The sequence below is a fragment of the Nilaparvata lugens genome, chromosome 8 (genome assembly GCF_014356525.2).
Source record: "Nilaparvata lugens isolate BPH chromosome 8, ASM1435652v1, whole genome shotgun sequence".
NCBI lineage: Eukaryota > Metazoa > Arthropoda > Insecta > Hemiptera > Delphacidae > Nilaparvata > Nilaparvata lugens.
This window is the reverse complement of record NC_052511.1, coordinates 30,713,701-30,734,299: the sequence shown is the minus strand read 5'-3', so window position 1 is coordinate 30,734,299 and position 20,599 is coordinate 30,713,701. Positions and strand designations below refer to the sequence as shown.

Genomic DNA, 20,599 nt, shown 5'->3' with positions numbered 1-20,599 from the left:
GTCTTTTGTTTCCGTTTCGATAACTGGAATATAATCGGCCGTAGAATATTTTGTACCGGCTGGATCCTTCACGCGTGGCGAAATTCGTTGATCAGACCTCACTATTCAAATTTTAGGGACTAAATGAATTCGCAAAAATTAATATCACATATGATTCTGGGAACTTAGCACAACTTTTAAAACAGAAAGAACAAAGATTAAAATACATTAAAACAGGAATTAAAGCTTTTTAAAAAATTAGTATGTGGACCAGGTCTATATCCTACCGATTATTATTTGTCAAAAATGGCCTCGAGCTCTCCTGTTCCAATTTCCACTTGGGTTTCTCCTAAGAAATTATTTCTCTCCAAATTTGCATACTAATTGGGGACTGGTCAGATCCCATGACGTAACAAATGCGCCACTTGAGTAGTGTAAATAGATCCAACTTTGAAGTTTTTAATGATAAACACTATTGATAATATGTGGTTTTATTAATCAATTTCTAAAAAATGTTATATACTCGATTCGCTAAGGGCAGCCAGTAGAGAAGATTAGGGAGAACCGACTGACTTTTTTGCTCGAGATCCCCCTCCCCCCTCTCCCCCCTCGTCCATCCCTCCTCCCCTTCCCCCCGCCTGTAGGGCGGGGGGTGTTCTAAAAATAGATTTCCCCTTCCCCCTGTCCAGTGGAGGTGAGGGGGAGAGAGAGAGAGGGAGATATATCTTTCTCTCTCTTTCTAAAAATAGATTTCCCCTTCCCCCTGTCCAGTGGAGGTGAGGGGGATAGAGAGAGAGGGAGATATATCTTTCTCTCTCTTTCTAAAAATAGATTTCCCCTTCCCCCTGTCCAGTGGAGGTGAGGGGGGTAAGATATCTCTCTCTCTCTCTCTCTCTCTCTCTCTCTCTCTCTCTCTCTCCAGGTGAGGGAAAAAAAAATTTCCCTTTTAGGAGGAAAAATTCCCTCTGTCTACTGTCAAATTGAAGTGAATTCATATTTCTACATCTAATGCTATGGTGACAGATTGAGGTGAATCCTAAAGATGTGGGGGAAAAAATCTCTTTGAGAAATTCCTTTGGTGACAAATTAAAGTGAATTCATATTTCTACATCTAATGCTATAGTGACAAATTGAAGTGAATCCATTTCGCTCTACTACGATGACGATAGAGATAGAGATCTCCTTCTTTTACTCATGCCATCTCTTTCCCGCACCCTTTCCGAAAGGAGATAAGAATCAATTGAGAAATTCTCTCCCAGTATAGATGAGAGGGAAAAATTCCCTTGGTGACAGATTAAAGTGAATCCATATTACTCTAATCCAAAGTGAGGTCAATGACTCTCTCTATATCTAATTGAATTGAGAAATTCTCTCTCATCTAATGCTATAAATCTCTACGTTCTTTTACATTTTTTATCTGCAATATCGTACAAGCATTTCCAAAGTTCATCGGAATTTTTAACAACAGATAATGACGAATCATTTGTACAATCATAATGTAGATGACCGCTGTCTAGAATATTGAGCAGTTCGAAAATCTCAGATAGAATCGAAAAGTGTACATTTTCTGTTTTTGTTAACGGTAAATCAACATCTTGACATCCTGTTGAAAATTTAATATTCTTCGCAATTGAATCAAATTCATTAAATGAAATTGACATCAAGAGACGAGATAATTTTTTGAATTTTGAAAAACCATAACACTGCATCTTGCAGATGTTTGACGTGAGTCGAATGAGGGGGAAAGAATTCTAAATTGATGATATGCACGTGCACTAAAGATTACCCCACACGTGCTGTCTGCTCTAGCTCTAAATTAATGAGATGCACGTGTTATAGGCGCACGTGCACTAAAGATTACCCCACACGTGGTGTCTGCTCTAGCTCTAAGCAGCAACTAAACTAAAAAACGTGAATGGGATATCGGAATGAAAAATCGTTTGAAGGCAGAAAACGTTTATTTACACATTTCACTACAACAACACATAACTTCATCTTCAATTCTAATTAGCTTATCTATACATAAATTATGAGGACGATAATAACATAGATAGTCTCTTATATCATTTAAATTCACCGTGCTTAGAAAAATGTCTTTCAATTGCTTCGCCAAACTATAATTTTCAGGAGTTGATTTCCTAATTGCACTTTCACACTCATCGTACCAATCAATACAGTTTTTTAACCTCACTTCCAATTCGTTGTCGGGAGCCAACCACTTTCTCGGATCCATGATGTTGAGCGAATGAAGAAAACTAGGTGTAGGCAGGAACTATTATAGAGTAATTAAGCGGTCTTTCTTCATCAATTGACGATAGACAACATGTACGCGCTTTATGCAGTCTCAATGCATGCTGGCAATAAACACACTGTAGATCCTTTCCGTTGTAGAAGAATCCATAACGAGCAAAGTTTCTTTTCTGTGAATTTGTGTACATCGGAGCCATTTTCATACTTTGCATTCGATTGTTTTCGCACAAGAAATTATTTGTTTGATACATATTTTTAAACAACAAAGAATTATAATGCTGGGCAGAGAATAACGCACAGCGAGAATGTGGATTATTTTTATGAATGTTGCATGCAGCATAACACCATGAACTAGTGAAAAAGCTGAAATCAGGTTTTGGAAAATCCTCTGGTATGCATTGTACGTTGCTATGCAATCTTCTTAAAAACTTTGCTTTCTCAGTTCCTTTTGTGAAAATTTTCTCATAAGCTGCAAGGTAATCACGTATTAATGACTCATTGTATTCTAAATCTCCATCTTCCCATTTTATTTTATGATAGTGACGTTCTAACCATGTTGCATCGTTATACAATTTTGCACTCAATTCTGTCTTTGCAAATGGCGATTTGAAATGGAACACAATATAATTATTAAACTGATCAATTATGGCAAGTTCTTTCACAATAATTTGATTACAATCTTGTTTAAACCAGTGAAGATCAACCGTAGCAATTTTAGCAGTCGCTTGACCTTCTTTCTCTTCGTAGGCTTTGTCTCTCCCCTCAGCGGCGGCGGCGGCGGCGGGCGCGGCGGGGGGTTCCTCAAATCCTCCTTTGTCCTCCCCCACCTGCAGCGGCTTCGGTAATCCTGCGTCTCTCCCCTCCTCCTCCTCCACCTCCAGCGGCTTCGGCGTACTGCACCTTGCTTCATAATAGAAACTATCAAGATCGCACTGAATACCAATAGAGCGAGTTTGCGGCTTATCCAAAATATCAGAACACAAAGAATAGGACATGTTGGCTGTTCAAAGGTGAAACTGATAATGGCTTACATTTGTTGCAGTACACACCTTATATAACCTGCAGTGATGCACTCTATCAACAAATTACTGAACTTCTTTCACCATACTCGTGAGAGGTGTGTATTCCATCACACGATCGCTAATTAAAACGCAATACGCGGAAGTATTTGCAGGTACTGCACTTTTAAATTCCATTTCAATACGAACATCTGTCGATGATTTCAAATGACTTGGTTGGTGTGAACAATCTACAACAATCAGTGGTGTTGATTCACAAAATGTTTTAAAATCGATTTCTGTTCCGAGTTCACTATTGATTGAATGATTATAATACGAGGGTGCGAAATCCAAGAACATGCGGTATAAAACCTCCTTCTTACCTAGCAGATTTTCATATGGATAATACTCACTGTTCAAATATACTTTAACATTGTAAATACCGCAGCTATCGAAATTAGATATTGATTTATTTATTTTATTCTTACGATCAGTTTGAAATGCAATTATAACGTATTTTGGACTATCAAAACTCGATGTGGTACGAACCGCCCAAGAATGGTTAAGTGAATTTTGCAAATTTGGTAATTCACAAATTTCCCAATGGCGGAAACCTAATTTCAGTGGAGTGTCAGCATCGAGCAGTCTCAAAAATTTCAGTCTTACATGATCTTCTAAAGTTATGTAGGGCATGCGCCATTGCAGTTTTGTAATTTTCACACTAACGTTTGTTCCGCTTGAGACTCAACACAATTTAGATCTGTCGGTGACCTCAATAAGACGAGTTCCTGTTTCAAATTTAAAATTATTCTTTGAAAATCTTCAAAAAACGGGAGGATTAATTTCAGCGGAACACAGAAAGTGAATGTATTATCCGTTAGCTCATATCCTGCTCTGTCAAAACCAGCCAAGTGATATGTGTTTTTATCGAGAGTATTTTTCACCAATATAGCTTTAATTGTGGATGTTAATCCAATCAATCTTGATTTAGAAATTTGCTGACCTGCTAATTCATATCGTATTTCGTCAAAAAGGTTACCGATTACGTTACTGCTTAATTTATACCCTGCTGCAACTGGTGTATCGGCTGGGTCTTTTCCCGGTTTTGTACAGTTAACTGTTCCCTCAATCAATATGAATGATTTACAAGGTAAAGAATAGACATCTAAAGAATTTATGCCAATACGTGCCTCGTCAGAGTTTTTTATTTCCTGTCCCGAATAAACTGTATGAGTGTGAAATTGGAATTTAGTAATATCATTATAAAACTGAAGGTCTGTCTCCACATCCAGTATTTCACTAATTGCCGCCGCTCCCCCGCCTAACATGTCGCCAATCGACTATAAAACCCAACTTTTCTAATATTCTCGCGCTTTTAGCCGACAAAGCACGTTTGTTTTTAGGTGTTGTCGCTATCGCGTTCCTTTCTCTAATGACTTGATTGGTCTTATTCGAACGTGGGTTGAAAATAAGATAACCCATTACTTTTCACGTATGTGCAACCTAATTGTAATTGTATCTCCGCGGAAATCAATAAACGATCCGTTCTGGTCCGTTACCTTTACATTAATAGTTTGAATTCGATGCGTATTCAAAGGTACATAAATAATCGGTGATGGTACTTCGTTTATTAAATAACCGCTAGGAACCTTTGGTAAAAATTCGTAGATTACATGTTTTTGTTTTCCCTCAGAGTAACTGCCGCAAGCTAAATTACACTCAACAAGAATACTGTCAACGCTTGTTATGTTAACCAAATGTTTGGAATAATGCCATTTATTTGGCTGCAAAACAACATTATCAAAACCAAGTATCTTAGCAATCGAATCAGAACGTGTTAAATCAATGGCTTTATCAGAATGAATTTCAATCTTCATAGTATTTACGTTTGCACGTATAATAAGTTTATTCTTCTTGTCATCAATATTCAATTTATTCTTTAAAGATTTTATAATATCCTCAACTTCATATGCACCAGTATCCAACTCGATTAATCTATCACCATATTTGAAGCTGGAATTTGTTCCTTTGTTAATGTTTGCAATACTATTGTAACTGGAAAAATTAATCAATCCAATTTCCCATTCACGATTTTTATCCAATTCTATAACTTCTTGTAAATGTTCATAGAGATCACTTGTGTTAGATCGTAATGTAATAACCACCATCTTGTGTGTTCACCACAATCACTTAATTACAACTGATTTGCAAGAAACAATAATGTAAGATGACCACAAAAATCGCTATTTAATGGTTGCATATGCTCTACATTATAAAATATATTTACTCCATTTTCTTTTTTCCAATATTTGTCCAATTCGTATGGAGGTTGTAAATTTCCAATTGGATCAAAATACCAAACATTAGAACCAATTTTCTTATATGCTACCCAGTGTGTACCATCCTCGCTTTCCCTTGCTAAATTCACAATGGCATTCTCGTTTTTTAGAATTTTTTTGGGTAATGCATCTAGCATATATATACCTCTTAACCGAATCTGTAATAATTTCGACCAATCAATCAAATCATAATTACTCAATTCTCCTTCAATATTCATGTCTTCTTCTTCTTCTTCTTCCTACTCTTCTTCGTTGTTGTTCTACGTTTCTTAACTTGAGGGAATAAACTCACTCCATATGATGCTGGCGGGGGTGGGGGTAGAAGTCTACCACCACTTTTAGGAAAAGGCTTCAAAAAATATCCTTTTCCTGCAATATGCTTTTTCAACTGAGCTATAGCTTTGCGTCTAATATCGTTACTATAACTTCTCCTCTCCCCCTTCTTCTTCTTCTTCTTTCTCAAAGTCCCACCAAACGCCGCTTTAGCTTTCATAACGTTTGTAACAAGATAGCTAAGTGCTTTCTCGGCAAGGGGTGTTTGAGGATTTTTGAAAATGTCCCATGCAGCGTTCGCTAGAGCCCTGTCAGCTACCGCACGAGTTTTATTATCACTATTTTGAGTATAGGCTATATCGTGGGCCTTGCAAGCTTTATCTAACGAATTTATGCCTTGATCACCTCTCTTTAACCTTTCATTAACCTTGGTGCCCGGGCCACACCACTCGTATCCGGGAATATGATATTCTTCTCCAAGGTTATCAATTACCTTATTTAGAATAGTTGATGTTACATTACCTGCCAAACCTTTAAAAACTCTCGCCGCTGAACTCAAGATTCCTTTACCCCGTTTCCTCGAACTCTGCTTTTTTCTCAAACTCTGCTTTTTTCTCCTACATACCATTTTTCATTACCTTTCAACTCAATGGTTGAACATTAACTGAGGTTAATTAATTAATCAATACATCAACTTGATTTGGTTTAATGTTCAACCAATGAGTTGGAAGTGAATTCATATTTCTACATCTAATGCTATACTCTCAGATTGAAGTGATACATTGCTTGAATGATAAGAATATTATTTCAAATCTGAAAAGGTGAATGTGATTTGAAAAGGGAAGAAATGATACTGGACCACCCACATCTGTGGGAGCACAAGAAGGAGGGGCCCGAGAAGCTGGCAGCGCTTGCCTGCACAGCTGTCTGCCTCTAGCGGTAACTCTACTGAGCATGCTCACAACAAACTATAAAAGACCTGCTCACCTTATTTAAATTATCATTCACAACAGAGCAGCTGAACCATTTCTTCTGTGTGATATTCATTACAAACTTATCAACATCGTCAACAACAACAACAGGTAATATATATATATATATATATATATATATATATATATATATATATATATATATATATATATATATATATATATATATATATATATATATATATATATATATATATATATATATATATATATATATATATATATATATATATATATATATATATATATATATATATATATATATATATATATATATATATATATATATATATATATATATATATATATATATATATATATATATATATATATATATATATATATATATATATATATATATATATATATATATATATATATATATATATATATATATATATATATATATATATATATATATATATATATATATATATATATATATATATATATATATATATATATATATATATATATATATATATATATATATATATATATATATATATATATATATATATATATATATATATATATATATATATATATATATATATATATATATATATATATATATATATATATATATATATATATATATATATATATATATATATATATATATATATATATATATATATATATATATATATATATATATATATATATATATATATATATATATATATATATATATATATATATATATATATATATATATATATATATATATATATATATATATATATATATATATATATATATATATATATATATATATATATATATATATATATATATATATATATATATATATATATATATATATATATATATATATATATATATATATATATATATATATATATATATATATATATATATATATATATATATATATATATATATATATATATATATATATATATATATATATATATATATATATATATATATATATATATATATATATATATATATATATATATATATATATATATATATATATATATATATATATATATATATATATATATATATATATATATATATATATATATATATATATATATATATATATATATATATATATATATATATATATATATATATATATATATATATATATATATATATATATATATATATATATATATATATATATATATATATATATATATATATATATATATATATATATATATATATATATATATATATATATATATATATATATATATATATATATATATATATATATATATATATATATATATATATATATATATATACAATTCGTTACACACAAGTGTCCAAATTGTATACAGATATAAAAATTGTTATGCTTTAACAATTTTTATATCTGTCCAATTTGGGCACTTATGCGTAACTACTAAAACATAATTTTTACATGATACATTGAATTCACGAATTTTTGCTGCATCAATGCAGGAAGCAAATCTTTGAGGTAGATACACCTCACATTTGCTTCCTGCATTGATGATTTTCAAAATTATGCGGCGACCATGTTGGTTCGTGTGCTCCCTCGCGCACACGATTCGGTAGGGCTGGTCCTCCTCCAACTCGCGTAAGGGGACCCACGGCTTGGCTACTGGTTTGTTGATGAGTTCGACAAACCCCATTTCAGCCTCCTTTATCAAGGGCACGAGAGAGGAGTCCTCATCCGGCATACGTTTCTGTTGAAAAATATTTGATTAGTGTCTTATTTGTTTCAGATCTCTACATCAGATTATCATCGAATTCTCTGCATAAAGTGAGTAATATCAGTTATTGAAATATCATTGTTGCATGATTGAATACTTTTAACAATATCTAAGCAGTTCAAATAATATTTCCTTAGCATCAATTCAGTTCGTAATTTCCTTTACATTCCAAGCACTTCAAATAATATTTATGCATGATTGAATACTTTAAATAATAATATCTAAGCAGTTCAAATAATATTTCCTTAGCATCAATTCAGTTCGTAATTTCCTTTACATTCCAAGCACTTCAAATAATATTTATGCATGATTGAATACTTTAAATAATAATATCTAAGCAGTTCAAATAATATTTCCTTAGCATCAATCAGTTCGTAATTTCCTTTACATTCCAAGCACTTCAAATAATATTTATGCATGATTGAATACTTTAAATAATATCTAAGCAGTTCAAATAATATTCAGATCAAATAATATTCATATCAAATAATCAAAGACTCGTATGTGCACAGATTTTTTATCAATCACAGAAAAAAATCTGTGCATACACAAGTTAATAATAATATTTGTTGAAACTAACCTTTGATTGAGGGAGCACGCTATCCTCTTCACCGCTCACTTCGCCCTCCTCGAAGTCGAGTTTCCTCTTCGCTTGCCTCTCCCTAATATTGTTCGACAGCGTCGTCAACACAGCACGGCGCGGAGCCCACGTAGCTGGCGGACGCAGGCGTTGGATGGGGCTGTCTCCAATCACCATCTCGCCCCCTGGCGATGTCGAACGGTGTGGTGCAGTGGAGGCAGGAGCTGAGGCGGCCGCAGCAGAAGAGCTGGCGCAGCTCTCGGCAGCTTTGCGCTGCCAGTAGTTTAGGACATGCTGCGGAGGCGGGCTGTCTGGGAGGATAAACGACGGCGAACTCATCTCGTATGCGTAGTCTCTGATGTCTCTGATGTAAATGGTGATTTTCCTCTCATCGCACGTGTTTATATAGCATTCGTTTCTCTCTCTGTTCCAGACACGTGCGAGCGAGAGCGTGGCACAAGGCGAAAAAAAATTCGAATTTCTCCCCAACAACAACACGTGCTCCCAGATCGTTATCAGATTGTAAGTATGCCACACACGATCATTTTTCGAAAAGCATCCATGTGTTAGAAGACGAAAAAAAAAATCTCGTCTAGAACTTAGCATGAGACATTGCTAGAAATCTCCAATAAAACCCATGATTCTAATTTCGTTAATCAATGATAGATCCTTCAACATCAAAGTAAGAGCATCTCATTTTTCAAACATGAATCTTGTCAGCGTTTTCTATCATCAATATGACATTTTAATATTTTAACTGTAGCAAAGTTGTTGCATTTCATTTATTTACAATATTGTACACATACTTGGTTTTGATCTTTCTTTGTCAATCCTGTTCTAAACCTGTCTCATCTGCAGAATCTCGAAAAAAATTCCAGATAACTTGATTTAATTGTTCTTCTGTTAAATGAGCATTGTTTTCTATTATAACTTTTTTAATTTTATCGATAGAGTCTTTAAGATGCCCACACGGACATCTCCACGAATCGGGGAAGTCACCATCGCCCCAGAATTTATCATATGATGATCCGTATAAATCACAAACAAGAATATGATTATAGTTATCACTATGCCAAACTCCTAATTTTTCATAGTCTCTCACAAAAGTTAAATATTGTAGATTTGTCCATCCTTTTTCTGCTAACTGTGCCAATATATCTAGGTGCGTGTCCAAGAGTTCACTTAATTTATATTGATATCTCATTTTTTCTAAAGGAACAGAATGGTATTCACTTAATTGATTAAAATGTCTATCTATAATGAATTGAACGCTCGAATCTGAAGACTTGTTCTCCACACCAAACACATTATCCATCTCAGTACACTAGCTTGATGTTGTATCAGCAAAGAGAAGATCGCAACTAAGAGAGTACCTTGCTCCAGCTTATTATTATTATTATGAAAAGCACACTCTACCGATAATTTATTGTACTTTATAGCACTCTATTTCTAATAAATATTTCACATTATAGGGGAAATAGCATTTCTCGATTCAGTTATTAAATATTTCATTGTTTTTCACAGCATTTTCTCACCTCTCAACTCGAGTTCCGAACCTCATAACCAGTTGAGCTCTCGTCAAGACAACACAGCTGAGAGGAATCATAGGGTGGTCACCTGAGAGGAATCAATCATAGCATAATCATCTACACCTGTATCCTGCTATCTACACCTCTAGCCTGCTATCTACACTCGAGGAGATTCACGCAACATCAAGCACTACATGTAAGTACATTTTTACTTTGATTTTATCCTCTGAGGAGGAAAATAGTCCTCCGAGGAGAGGTTTTCTCCTCCGATGACTATTTTTCTCCTCCGAGGACAGGTTTTCTCCTCCGAGGACAGGTTTTCTCCTCGGAGGAGAAAAAACCTTCTACAATATACTGCATGCATGCGATTTATCTTTAGAATATGCTATATCCGGAACATCCAAGCCCCGCTCTTCTTTCTCACACTCATCGTATAAACAAAACGGTAAATGAATTACTTTTTCAGTTGGTTCACCGATAATATATTTACAATAGACACATTGCAGATATAATGGATTTTTATGTAGGAAATAACCATTTCTCGCAAAATACTCTGCTTTATTGCGTAATGATTTACAAAAGTCACAATGTAGATGGTGTGGAGCTAGTTTTTCAAAGTACTCTCCTTGCACGGATGAATCTTCTACACAATTAAAAGTTGAATATCTTTCTTCATATTCTCGTAGAATATTATTATCGTAATTCTCCTCTTCAATTGTTATATTATCTTTCCTTCTACAGTTTGGACTGTACCTTGCATGTTCTATTGCTGGTATGTCACTTTCTTCCCATTTTCCCAAATGAATTGAACGCTCGAATCTGAAGACTTGTTCTCCACATTATCCATCTCAGTACACTAGCTTGATGTTGTATCAGCAAAGAGAAGATCGCAACTAAGAGAGTACCTTGCTCCAGCTTATTATTATTATTATTATTATTATTATTATGAAAAGCACACTCTACCGATAATTTATTGTACTTTATAACACTCTATTTCTAATAAATATTTCACATTATAAGGGAAATAGCATTTCTCGATTCAGTTATTAAATATTTCACTGTTTTTCACAGCATTTTCTCACCTCTCAACTCGAGTTCCGAACCTCATAACCAGTTGAGCTCTCGTCAAGACAACACAGCTGAGAGGAATCATAGGGTGGTCACCTGAGAGGAATCAATCATAGCATAATCATCTACACCTGTATCCTGCTATCTACACCTCTAGCCTGCTATCTACACTCGAGGAGATTCACGCAACATCAAGCACTACATGTAAGTACATTTTTACTTTGATTTTATCCTCTGAGGAGGAAAATAGTCCTCCGATGACTATTTTTCTCCTCCGAGGACAGGTTTTCTCCTCGGAGGAGAAAAAACCTTCTACAATATACTGCATGCATGCGATTTATCTTTAGAATATGCTATATCCGGAACATCCAAGCCCCGCTCTTCTTTCTCACACTCATCGTATAAACAAAACGGTAAATGAATTACTTTTTCAGTTGGTTCACCGATAATATATTTACAATAGACACATTGCAGATATAATGGATTTTTATGTAGGAAATAACCATTTCTCGCAAAATACTGTGCTTTATTGCGTAATGATTTACAAAAGTCACAATGTAGATGGTGTGGAGGTAGTTTTTCAAAGTACTCTCCTTGGACGGATGAATCTTCTACACAATTAAAAGTTGAATATCTTTCTTCATATAATCGTAGAATATTATTATCGTAATTCTCCTCTTCAATTGTTATATTATCTTTCCTTCTACAGTTTGGACTGTACCTTGCATGTTCTATTGCTGGTATGTCACTTTCTTCCCATTTTCCCAAATAAATTGAACAAAATACACATCGCACAATGTCTGGTGGAGATGAGAATATAAATCCCTCTTTCGCCATGTTTTCCGCGGACAAATGCGGAGAAGATTTCAACCATCTTTTATCAAAAGATAATAATCTTAATCTTTCATGCAACATTATGTGATCTTGAGATATCATTTTCACACACCCTTCTTCTACCAATGACAATTCACAACTAAACATGTTGTTGTACTCTATCTCATCCTGATCGTTTTGTTTTTCAGAATCATGCCGAGGGAACGCAGACTTCGTGGTATCAATTCCGCAGCAGCCCGTCATCGCATCAGCCTCGATGAGGAGGATATCGACATCAGCAGCGTGCTCGAGAGCTCGAAACGTCGAGTTTTCGATATAATTAGGGAACATGCCGCACGCTATGATGGCAATGTTAAATGGTTCATCGTCCTCAACGTTTTGCTGTATAAATTAGTGGTGATGGATGACAAGCAGGTTGGTGACTCTGTCTCATCTCTAATAAATCTACATAGTTACTCCAACATAGCACTAAATGTGCTTGAGAACTATGAAGAGTTTAATGAGCATTTCATGTTAGCCGTGAGAAAAATCCTCTCATCTTTTGAAAATTTTGTAAGATATGGGAGTGGATGGGTGCTAAAGAAAATTGAATCACTGGATGTGAATGTGATTAAATTTAATCCTATATACACATCCAGTTTCATTCAGACACCCCAGTTTTTGAAAAACAAAAAATGTATTATAAATGTGAAAAATCTCTCTGACGAAAAATGCTTTTTATGGTCAGTGCTCGCGTATTTCCATCAGAAGCCAAGGAACTCGGACTTAAGTGTAAAGTATTTGAGCAAGTTTGCTCACACACTTAATACGCGAGGTGTAAATTTCCCGGTGACGACACGCGATATTAAGAAATTTGAAATACTCAATCCGGACATTGCAATTCACGTCATCGCATACGACAACAAAAAGTTTTTCCCCTTCCGTACAAGCATTTTCCGCACGCGTAAACACCAAATTAATCTTTTAATGCTAAAAGGCGATGCAGGAAAAACTCATTTCTGTTTAGTAAATACCGCGAACGGGAAAAACGGGCTATCACGTCTTCTCTCCCACCTTTCAAAATCCCACGGTCAAGTACATGTTTGAAATTTCTGTTTTCACCGGTTCATATCAAACAAAACCAAAAATTGTGATGGGAAAGCAAATTTGTTGAAACATGTGGAACTTTGTTCCAAGTTTGAATCTCAGCGTGTTTCATATCCTAAACGCGGAGAGACAATTAAATTCAAGAAACTAGGCGCGACGTTGAAGAAAAAGTACACCATTTACGCGGATTTAGAAACATACGTTGTTAATATCGATAATGATGATGATGATGATTCCGATTCTGATGAAATTACTCGTAGTTACACAAAGAAAACGGCGCGACATATTCCCTGCGGGTATTGTTTCGTTGTTATCGATGTTAACGGCGAAATCGCTCACGGACCTGTACTCCATAGATCGAGTAGTTTAGACGAAAAAATCATGGAGAAATTTCTTCAGGAAATTACAGATCTCGGTGACATTTTGTATGAGGATATGAAACGAGAAATTCCGATGCAAGCTTTATCCGAGAGTCAAGAGCGTGAATTTCAAAATTCAGTAAACTGCGGGCTTTGTGCTGAACCGTTTTTAGACAGCGATATTAAATGTCGTCACCACGCGCATGAAACCGGTAATTACTTGTGTGCGGCACATGTTTCTTGTAATTTAACAGCTCGTACTCCGGAGTACATATCGTGTTATTTTCATAATTTCTCCGGTTTTGATTCGCATTTTATTCTAAAATCGCTCGGTAAATGTAAAAAAGAAATTTCCTGCATCGCAAATACGTCAGAGAGATTTTTGACACTTTCAGTAGGCAAAATTAAATTTTTAGATTCCTACAAGTTTATGTCTGAATCCTTGGAAGTATTGGTGCGTAATTTGGTAGAGAGTACAGATATGGAAAAGAAGTTCGAACGATTATTTTCGGTGTTTGATGATCCACCTCGCGAACACAGACAGCTCTTGTTGAAGAAAGGAGTATATCCCTACTCGTACATGAGCTGTCCCGAAAAATTCGCGGAAACATCGCTTCCCCCCATTGAATGTTTTCATAACGACTTAACTGATACACCCCTGTCTCGCGAAGAATATGAGCATGCGCAAAGAGTGTTCTCAACATTCAAGCTGAAAAATCTGGGTGAATATCACGATTTTTATTTATGTTTGGACGTAATGCTATTAGCGGTAGTTTTTGAATCCATGAGGTCTACGCTTTTTAGCTCATATGGCCTCGATGTGACCCATTTTGTTTCCCTTGCCCACTTCACCTGGAATTGCATGCTGAAACACACTAAAGTCGAACTGGAATTACTAACACATCCGGACATGCATCTTATGTTTGAGGCGGGAATGAGAGGCGGAGTCTCATTTATCGGTAAACGTTATTGTGAGGCGAATAACAAACATCTACCCGAAACATACGATCCTTCAAAACCGTCTAATTATCTGCTTTATATCGATGCAAACAGTTTATACTCGGAAGCTATGAGCCGAAGCTTGCCTGTTGGAAATTTCAAATTCCTCTCAGAGGAAGAAATTTCCAGCCTTGATTTCGCGAATTTGGACAGCAATTCAGAAACCGGGTATATAATAGAATGCGATCTCAAGTACCCCCAAGAGTTGCATGATAAGCATGCGAGCTTCCCCCTCGCTCCTCTCCACCAAACGCCCCCGCGCGAATTGCTGTCGAACTACCAAACAAATGAGAACGGTCAAACTGGAACCAAAAAGCTCATGAACACACTTTTCGACCGTGAAAAGTACATTGTTCACTATGTCAATTTAAAGCTCTACCTCCAGCTCGGTTTGAAATTATTGAAAGTGCATCGCGTCATTAGCTTTTCCCAATCTCCCTGGCTGAAAAGCTACATCGACTTTAATATCCGGAATAGACAGAACGCGAAAAATAAATTTGAAATATCCTTCTTTAAGGCCTGTTGTAACTTGATATTTGGCAAGACAATTCAGAGTAGTCGTAAGCAAATGAATGTTAAAATTATCACGGATGAAAAACGGTTAGATAAGTACATTTCAAACCCGCTATGTAAACGCTGGCAAATAATTAGTCCGAACGTGATCGCGGTTTTCTCTCGTAAGTTGGAACTTAAAATGAACAAGCCTGTCTATTCCGGCTTCACTGTACTGGAGTTGAGTAAATTCCATATGTACGATTTTTTCTATTGTAAATTACAAAAAATTATACCGTGGGATCGTATAGAACTGTGCATGACTGACACCGACAGTTTTCTTCTTAACCTTAAAGTCGAAGATGTGTATCAGTTGATTAGAGAAAATTTGACCCTTTTCGATACTTCTAACTATCCACCTTCCCACCCTTGCTTTTCCATGGAGAGGAATAAAGTTGTAGGAAAGTTCAAGGATGAGACCGGGTCAAAGCCTGTCCATAGATTTCTCGGACTTAGATCCAAACTTTACTCATATTTAGTTTGTAACGAGAATGAAGAACTTGTAAATAAATGTATAGCAAAGGGTGTACAGAGCGGAGTAAAATGTAGAAAGCTTAATTTTAATTTATATATGAAATCATTGTTTGAACGTAGTGAACATGTAGAAAAATTTAATATGTTAAGATCGTATAATCACACCATGTACCAGGTTGAATGCGCAAAAATCTGTTTGAGCCCTTATGATGATAAGAGGTATATTGCTGAGAATGGTGTTGATACTCTCCCTTTCGGTCATTATAGTCTCAACACTCTAAATGATTGATCAGTATGTGCCATGACAACCATCCAACACCACTGATTTTGATTTGACTGTTGTAAATATCATGAATATTATTAGATCTAAGTTAGCTTTAGAGCTTCATAGCGTGCCGCGTGTGAACTATCCCACTCGCAAATATGAGTTGAAAAGTGAAAAAGACTTGCTTCAAGCCGATCTCATTGAGATGACAAGTTTATCACGTTTTAATAAGGGTTACAAATATATCTTAGCTGTTATTAATTGTTTTTCAAAATTTGCATATTGTGTACCATTAAAAGACAAGACAAGCCAATCTGTATTTAACGCTCTCGAGCCAATTATTTCTAAAAATAAAGGAGTTAAGCTGTTCCAAACAGATCAAGGAACAGAATTCTTTAATTTAAAAGTTAAAGCATTATTAGATAGATATAGTATTAAACATTATCATGTTTTTACTGATAAGAAAGCCTCCATAGTTGAAAGGTTTAATAGAACACTTAAAGCAAAAATTTATAGATATTTAACTGAACATGGAACCAAAAACTGGTCATCACAACTAGACAGATTAGTTCGAGATTATAATGCAACAATGCATTCATCCATTAGAATGAAACCTAAAGATGTGACGAAAAAAGATCGTAATCATGTTTTAATGTCATTGAATTCTGCATTCAATAGACGATATAAATTGAAAAATTCAAAACCGAAATTTAAGCTAGGAGATGTTGTACGAATCTCAAAGAAAAGGGTTCTTTTCGATAAATCTTATAACATAAACTGGAGCGCAGAGTATTTTGTAATTCATTCTATATTTCCTTCTCAACCTGTAACGTATAGCTTGCGAGATCTAAACGGAGAAGTAATTAGTGGCAGGTTTTATGCAGAAGAAATTAAAAAAACACAATTAAATGAATCGGAGAGACAAGTGTATTTGATTGAAAAAATATTAAAACGAGATAAAAAAGGACTGCTTGTGAAATGGATTGGGTTTTCAACTCCTAGTTATATTAGTAAGGATCAACTATTAGATGAAAAATAATCTTTTGTAAATATCATGTAAATTTATTGTAAATAATCTATTGTAAATATCACGTACATTTATTGTAAATAATCTATTGTTAATCTATTGCAAATACATTCCATTCAGTGTAAAAATATGACAAAGATTTGGTGTAAATATAATACGTCTCTATCAAAAAATGCTTCTCAGTTTCATTTTAATCTGAAGTTTTATTTGCTAAGGCTCAAGCGTTCTCGTGAAGAGGGTGCGGGTGAGAAACTTCTATCAGCGCATTGAAAGGGGAGAGCGCTTGCATCCCGATGTGATAAGCTATGGTGTCTAGCCCACAATCTCTTCCTCCTTGATAACTTATCAGTTCCTTATCAGATCGCATGCTGTACACGTGACTAACATGATTCCGATAGTAAATTTCGACAATGTTATAAGAGAGAAAGAAATGCCAACATGGTGTAAAAATGGTAAGTTATTACCACATAATGCAAGGATCCTTATAATAGGCTCTTCAGGTTGTGGCAAGACCAATTTACTATTTAATTTAATTTTTTCAAAGAATGGGTTGAGATTTAAAACTATATACTTGCACACGAAGAGCGAGTATCAAGATAAGTACTTGTTTTTGAGAAAAGTCTTTTCAAAAATGAAGGGTATTGAATTTCATATAAACAGCAATTCGGAATCTATAGCTCACCCCAACAAAATTCAACAATATTCTCTTGTCATTTTCGATGACTTCCAACTTAATCACGTGCCTCAAATAAGAGAATATTTTACCATGGGTCGACATCGTAATATTGACACTGCATATTTAATTCAGAGTTATGGGGCCACACAGAAACATTTCACTAGGGACAACGCAAATATGATTATAATCTTCAAGGTAGATTTATTGAGTCTGAAATTAATTCACAGAGATCATGTTGGAGCAGATATTCCTTATAAAGATTTCGTTAAACTTTGTCATACAGTTTGGAATCGTAAACCTCATAATTTTCTAACTATTATGACCGAGTGTGGAATTAATAGCGGGAAGTACCGAGATTCGCTCGATACGTTTCTTACCGTTCAGTAGAGATTAATTCTTTGTGCAGTCATGTTGTCATACGGCAGGAAGCTGAATAGAAAGGAGGTTGGTTTAATCGAAAAGATTAAGAAATTGAGAAAAGTAATTAGAGAGAAGCATAAAAGCTTAGTCAATTTTGAAAAGCGATCGGAGGAATATAATAGGAAAACGCTCTCTCCGTTAATAGAGCCCATAATTGAACTGGGAAAAAACAAATTCTCACACTCTGATGTAAAACCAAAAAAGGAACAGGTAAAAGAGGAGAGTATGGAAATTGATGATAATGAGGAGGGAGATGAACAGAGTTATGAGAGTTCAGCAGACAATTTTTTAAGCTCGACTAAATTTGAAAACAGTTTACTTGGTTCTAGCAGAAACGACAATGTGCTGTCACAATATCTAAAAACGTTTCATGCGGAAAAATTGAATAATTCAATCAGTTATGGAATTTCATATAATTCTAAAGATGACGTGTATTATATTGGTAATCAGCAAGTAATATTTGTTGATGGTTATATAGATATTGATAGTGAAAGATTTCGATTAACACACGGTCTACTTGAGTTGTTATTCAGTGCTAGACCAAACTCAAATCTTTATAATGAGAGAGATCTGGATAAGTATAAAAAAATCTTAACACTTACAGGTATACATTTAGATCGAAGAGGCTATGTTAAACGAAATCAGGGAATTAAATCACAATTGATTCAAAAGTTATTTCCCAGTAAAAAAATTAGTAAAAAGAAGGGTTGGGGTTTATTGAAATTTGCAAAAAATAATTCTCATGATAGAATTTATCAATACTTTGATAATTTTGACGAATTAGTGCAAAGATTAAATTTACTCTATTCCTCAAAAGCTAGTGGGAACACTGGGCATGATGTGGAAATTGCAAGTATAATTGAAGAGCTAAAAGAAGCAAAATTAATTGTTTAGTGTCACGATGACTCTACATCGATTCGGACGAATTGATACACCTAGCGGAGCTAGTCTTACGTGTGATATTGACTCGATAACACAGAAGATAATCGAATCGATAAATCAGCAAGGAATCAGCGAAGCTGTGAAATTTTATTTAGATTCGCAAATAACCAAACTCGTTTCGGAAAATACAAAGAATATTGGAGTGAGCATAATTGAAAGAGAACATATTCTAAGCACCTTACAAAATTTCAGTGCCAATATCGATAAAGCTATTGGAGAGAGAACTCAAACTCTAGAGAGTGCTTTAGGGGAAGTGAAAACTTTAACAGACAGCTTTTCATCTCAGTTGCTCAGTATTAACAACGATAAAGTTGATAAGGCTTATTTAGATGAAAAATTAAAAGCCGTATCAGATAAAATTAAGAATTTGGAGGTGCTGGACAGAAACTATCTCAATACTAAATTGAAACAACTTAGTACAGAAATTTTTACTAAAGTAAATGAAACTCACCCATCGGGAATTGATAAGCAATATTTAGAATCTACTTTGCAGAAATTGATTAGTTCTTCATTAACAAAGGAAGAGTTTGAAAAACGATTATCTGAAATGGCGGGTGCAATAAAAGCTAATATTATGGAGGGTATTGAGCAGTTTATTACAAAAGATGCTATTGCTATTCTGATTAATCAAATTGCAGAAAAGTATGCAACTAAAAATGATATTGGAGATTTTATTAAGAAAAACGAGATGGCAGACGCTGTGAAAAGTGTTCGTGATGAAATAGCTGAGGCAATTAAAAATTCGGAAGAGGGTGCTGTCATGAGACTGCAATGTTCGGCGCCCTTCATTGAGTACCTAAGTCTATTTATCCACAAAATGGCGTATGATATAGTATCAAAATATGCCGAAGTTTCTTTCCATATGAATTGGATTGAGGCAAAGGATCATGGGCTTAACGAACATCAGGTAGTACAAATTATTACAGAAAAAATGGATTTGGTCAAGTATAAAGACTTTATATTGGCGCCGAAAACATAAAATCTTGAGTTGAGTGTGAGAGAGTGAATGTTTCAGTCTAGACATTTTTGAGTATATCGATAAATCTTTTAAAGGTAGAGTGAGACAGCACCTATAGTTTCAGTCTAGACCACCATGATTGACATTTTTGAGCATATCAATAAATCTTTAAAAAGGTTGTACAAGTGAACTTCAACACCTATAGTTTTCACCCTAGTCATTTTTGACTATATCGATAAATCTTGAAGAAGGTTGTACAAGTGAACTTCAACACC

The 20,599-nt window shown here is 34.5% G+C and overlaps 2 protein-coding genes across 2 annotated transcripts in view; both read right to left on the bottom strand.

Moving 5' to 3' along the window:
* LOC111047136 (CUGBP Elav-like family member 4) overlaps window positions 1-20,599 on the bottom strand; it is a 461,039-nt gene that overhangs the window by 8,998 nt on the left and 431,442 nt on the right. The gene's annotated exons all lie outside the window — the stretch shown is intronic.
* LOC120352698 lies at window positions 8,157-9,768 on the bottom strand. The gene is made up of 2 exons (XM_039434513.1): window positions 9,136-9,768; window positions 8,157-8,528 (listed from the first exon to the last, which is right to left on the bottom strand). Exons 1-2 carry the CDS (start codon window positions 9,739-9,741, stop codon window positions 8,172-8,174), a joined length of 963 nt encoding a protein of 320 aa, XP_039290447.1. The 5' UTR covers window positions 9,742-9,768; the 3' UTR covers window positions 8,157-8,171.